The following is a 5,705-nucleotide window of genomic DNA, read 5'->3' as shown; positions in this document are numbered from 1 at the left end:
AAATTATATTTGATAATAATATATTTGAACAAATAAAAGAAAAAGAATTAGACCTCAGTGTCGAAAAAATATTTGAAGTACCTACAATAAAAAATTGGTTTAAAAGACAAAAAGAAGAATATTACGTGGTTAGCCAAAAAGAACATATAATTGACTGTAAATATACAAAAGGAAAAGCCAAAATACCAATAATAAACAAAAGAATAATAAATAAAGAAATACAAGATATAAAGGCAAAAAACCCAATTAAATATGTACACCTAGGAGGAACTGAAATACTAATAAAAGCATGTTTTAGGGAAGGAATAGATACCCCTATAGAAATATATTTAGCAGATGATAGAATAATTCAACCTATAGAAAAAAGCATAATAAGTGCAATAAAAGGAAATCTCATATATCAAAAATTCAAATTCATAATAAGTGCCAATTATTCAATAGCAATAAACGATAGGAATATAGATAAATCATTAGTATTATACTGAAAAATGTCAGGAATAGAATTAACACCTGGAAGTAAAATATTTACAGCTAGATGTAAAAATCTATACGTCTTAACAACAAAACATAAAATAGCAGCAAAAAATAAAATTAATAAAATTAAAATAGAAAACCCGTTTGAAAGAATAGTTACAGTTATTGACAATAATGAATATAGTTATAAAGAAATTGACATGGAAGAAGATTTAGAAATAGTAAAAGAAAGATTAAGTACATCAAGTATACCAAACCAATTAACTTATGAAACACCAACATCATCAAGAATAAGTACATCAAGAAGAGAATATATAATCCCAAAAAATTTAATAAAAAACACAAAAGAAAAAATAAATACAAAAGAAAATATCAAATATTAATAAATACAGGACAAGAAGAAAACTATATTACAAGAGAATTAGTAACAGAAACTGAAATAATAACTACTGAACAATTATGCCCTGAATTACCTAAAGAATTAATAATAAACGAAGAAATAACAAAAAAAGAAATAATTATTGGAGGAATACCTCTAATAATACAATTTAAAATATATCAAGAAAACGAAAATGAAAATATTACACTAGGAATAAAATGGTTTGAAAAGGTAAAACCATACAGTCTAGGAGATAAGCAATTAACCATAACATACAAAGATAAGAAAATAATAATAAAAAGAACAGAAGAATGAAAATATATATACTCGCAAAAGTCATAGTAGAAGGATATTATAATAGATACTATACACCAATGATAGATACAGGGGCAGAAGCTAATATATGTAAATATAATTGTTTACCAACGGATAAATGGAAAAAATTAAAAACACCTATGGTAGTAACAGGATTTAATAATGAAGGTAGTATGATTAACTACAAAGCCAAGAATGTAAAAATACAAATATGGGATAAAATACTAACTATAGAAGAAATATATAACTTTGAATTCACTACGAAAGATATGTTACTAGGAATGCCATTTTTAGACAAATTATACCCACACATAATAACAAGAACACACTGGTGGTTTACCACACCATGTAAAAATAAAGTAGGAGCAAAAAGAGTAAATAATAAACAACGAAAAACTACAGAATGGATACGAGGAAATGAAAAAATCACACAAAAATTAGAAAATATAAGTAAAAATATAACTACTCAATTAGAAATTATCATATTTACAATAGACAAAGTAAAAATAATCCAGAATGAATTAGAAAAATTATATAATGATAACCCTCTAAAAGGATGGAATAAACATAAGACAAAAATAAAAATAGAATTAATAGAAGAAAATAGTATAATAACACAAAAACCCTTAAAATATAACTTTGATGATTTAGCAGAATTTAAAATGCATATAAAAGAATTATTAGATAACAAGTATATACAAGAAAGTAATAGTAAACATACAAGTCCAGCATTTATAATAAATAAACATAGTGAACAAAAAAGAGGAAAAAGCAGAATGGTTATAGATTACCGAAATTTAAATGTAAAAACTAAAACATATAATTACTCAATACCTAACAAGATATTAAAAATAAGACAAATCCAAGGATATAATTACTTTAGTAAATTTGACTGTAAATCAGGATTTTACCATCTAAAACTAGAAGATGAATCTAAAAAACTAACAGCATTTACAGTACCACAAGGATTTTATGAATGGAATGTTTTACCATTTGGATATAAAAATGCACCAGGAAGATACCAACATTTTATGGATAATTATTTTAACCAACTAAAAAATTGCATAGTATATATAGATGATATATTACTATATTCAAGAACACAAGATGAACATATAAAATTATTAAAAAAATTCATACATATTATAGAAAACTCTGGTATAAGCTTAAGCAAAACCAAAGCAGAAATTATGAAGAATCAGATAGAATTTTTAGGAATACAAATAGATAAAAATGGAATAAAAATGCAAACACACATAGTACAAAAAATAATCAATCTTGATGAAAACATAGATACAAAAAAGAAATTGCAATCATTTTTAGGATTAGTAAACCAAGAAAGAGAATATATACCTAAATTAGCAGAAAACCTAAAACCTTTACAGAAAAAACTGAAAAAGGATGTAGAATATGGGTTCGATGAAAAAGATAAGGAACAAATAAGGAAGATTAAAATATTGTGTAAGAAACTACCAAAATTATACTTCCCAGATGAGAACAAGAAATTTACTTATATTGTAAAAACAGATTCGAGTAATCATAGTTATGGAGGAGTTCTTAAATATAAATATGATAAAGAAAAAATAGAACATCATTGCAGATATTATTCAGGATCTTATACTGAACCACAAGAAAAATGGGAGATAAATAGAAAAGAATTATTTGCATTATATAAATGTTTATTAGCATTTGAACCATATATAGTTTACAACAGATTTATTGTAAGAACAGATAATACCCAAGTAAAATGGTGGATAACCAGAAAAGTACAAGATTCAGTTACAACAAAAGAAATACGAAGACTGGTATTAAATATATTAAACTTTACATTTACAATTGAAATAATCACTACTAACAAGAATGTTGTTGCAGATTACTTGTCAAGACAAAGCTACCCAAACCGACCCAGATAATACAATGGAAAATCTACTCTTAGCCATGACTACACTTTGTAAGAAAGTGGACAGTATGGATGAAGAGATACAGATAATAAGAAAAACAGCTAGTAGTCAGCAGCATGACTCAAAAAATGCGGAGATAAGACGATCGGAAGTCTCTAAAATTCCAGAGCTAGAAGGTGACGTTGAGAAACACCTAAAAACTCATAACAGTTTGCTAAATACAGTTGCAGGAAGCAGCACAGCTAGCAGTACATCTGCAAAGAAGAAGGAAGAGATTAAACCTAGATACACAAATATAAATATGAACAATTTATTTTCAAAACCGTTCGTACAGAAAAATATCCAAAATACCCAGAACGAAATATTCCTACCACCTCAGATAAATACCTACAAAGAAAGTCTGAACCAAGCCAAAAAGATATACAACCATATAACCCGTACATATATAGACAATATACACAAAATACAAAACTTTTTAAACAAAAACCCAAGATCCCAAACTACCCAGAATCCAAATGAAGATTATATTACCCATTACCTAACTGGATACAATAAATTAATAGCCCTACCAAATACAAATGCAAAACTAGTAGCCACTTGCTACAATTATGGATTACTAGATACTGTATATACACAAACAGGACAGGAGATAGCTACCATACCGGAGCTACACAGAGCATTTATGCAATACAAAAGAATAACTAAAGGAACATTATTCTATATACGATTTTATTCAGCCACAGCAGAGATATTATATGAAGAGATAAAGCCTATCATACAAGTTATCAAGATCGGACTTACAAGAGAAATGCTCGTACCAGAAAGAATAGAAGAACAAGAAGAGATAGAAAAAATAAATATTCCAGACTTTTATACAAATAAAAGGATTATTGGAATATCCACTATACTAAATGAGCTGGCAAACAACTACCTAAATCAGAATGCTATTTGGAGTTATTATTCAAGAGAACAAACAATGATATATTCAAATTGCAGAGAAATACGAGAAGCAGATATGGAGGAATTAAGACAATGGGTCTTAAGTCTTTTAAAACCAGAACAACCTACAACTACAACAGCTATAAGGACAAACTTCATTTCTCCAAAACTGTTAACAAGATATTGCAAGCTAATCAGTCACAAATATCCAGACCACATATGCTCAAAATGCAAAGGAGAAGATAACATTGTTCCAGACGTACAACTGGAATAATCGAAAAGAAGACGGCAAGCTAGACGACAAAAAACTATGGCAGACAAGATAAAGCAAAAGATTTAGATTCTTTTTCTTTTTTAAATAATGTTATTTTATTTTTTGTAAAAGTCGTAAAGTAAATAGTTCTTTACTTTACAATAGTAAGAGTCAGTCTCATGAACAGTAAAGGTCGTTCATGAATAGTAAGAGTCAGTCTCATGAACAGTAAAGGTCGTTCATGAACAGTAAGAGTCATTTTGTAATCTTTAAATAGCCTTTCGATTATAAATAAAAAAACAGGCTACATCTTCAGGCCAAGGGATTCTCTCTTCTCTCTCTTTCTTCTCTTACTAAATATACTTAAAGATAAAATACAGGAAAGCTATGGATAAACAAGAAGATATGAAAGCTATGGATCAACAAGGAGATATCAAGAACTTACAAAAACAGGTATGTCACACTATAATCATGAGTAGCTAAATTAATATATTCCTGATAATCTCTTACATGTAAATTATAATTATCCATCATATAATAGTACTGTTATAGAAATCATCTTGAGTAAGTTTGCCATGAAAATATGCTAAGAATAAGTAAGCCCAGACTATGCATCCTAAGGTTGAAACCGGTAGGCAGAGAGGCCGTTTAGGGGAGTAAACAAAGTTGAAGCGCTGTTAGGGTAACTGATTGAAGCAGAAAATAATGGTAGTGACCAGAAAAGATGATTAAAATAACTTATTATAATATGATGAATAAGGATAATAGACATAGAGATTAAAAGGAATATGTTTAGCAAATCATATGATAAAATGAACACCTACTTAATAGATGACGATCTTAGTTATAAAATACTTATACTATATATACTGAAAGATATTAATAATGATGTAAGAAGAATAATCTATGAAAAATTACTCACCTTTGAAATAATAGAAATAATGGACCAGAATTGGACAGAATTAATTATACCAGAAATAGATTTATATGAATTAGATTTATATTTCGATAACACATAATGAATAATATATACCTACAATATTGGCAACAAACTACTGACAGTATAAAATTACTAACAAATCTAGTAAAAACTAATATAGAAGAATATCAAAGAACCCAAGATATAGAATATATAGAATATATATTAGAAAGCTTAAAAGAAATAATTAGACTAATTCCACTACAAAAAGAATATTATGAAAAAGCTTTTACATCTGACTAAATTATAAATGAAATTAAATAAAAATAGAAAGGACACTAAAAATAAAGAAAGGACACTAAAAATGGACTTGTAGATGTATTTGGACTAGGTCCCGGGTGGCTTGAGTGTGTTTCGGACAACCCAAAGAAAAGTTAACCGGACTGGAAATTGCTGATGTGCTTCGCGATCGCGAAGGGTATTCCGCGATCACGAAGAAGGAATTCAGGAGGAGCAGCTGATTGC

General features: G+C 28.0%; 1 protein-coding gene across 1 annotated transcript; it reads left to right on the top strand.

The window, feature by feature from the left end:
* Nucleotides 1–3,085: 3,085 nt before the first annotated feature.
* Nucleotides 3,086–4,282, top strand: LOC142166846 (uncharacterized). The gene has a single exon (XM_075226362.1). It carries the CDS (start codon nucleotides 3,086–3,088, stop codon nucleotides 4,280–4,282), a length of 1,197 nt encoding a protein of 398 aa, XP_075082463.1.
* The last annotated feature ends 1,423 nt before the right edge of the window (nucleotides 4,283–5,705 follow it).

The sequence above is a fragment of the Nicotiana tabacum genome, chromosome 2, assembly GCF_000715075.1.
Source record: "Nicotiana tabacum cultivar K326 chromosome 2, ASM71507v2, whole genome shotgun sequence".
Lineage (NCBI taxonomy): Eukaryota > Viridiplantae > Streptophyta > Magnoliopsida > Solanales > Solanaceae > Nicotiana > Nicotiana tabacum.
Note: the sequence above shows the minus strand (reverse complement) of the source record. Positions and strands in the feature narration are given on the sequence as shown.

Excerpts from the sequence above, each read along its gene's own strand:
- LOC142166846 (XM_075226362.1), top strand. The coding sequence starts at position 3,086 with ATGGAAAATCTACTCTTAGCCATGACTACACTTTGTAAGAAAGTGGAC.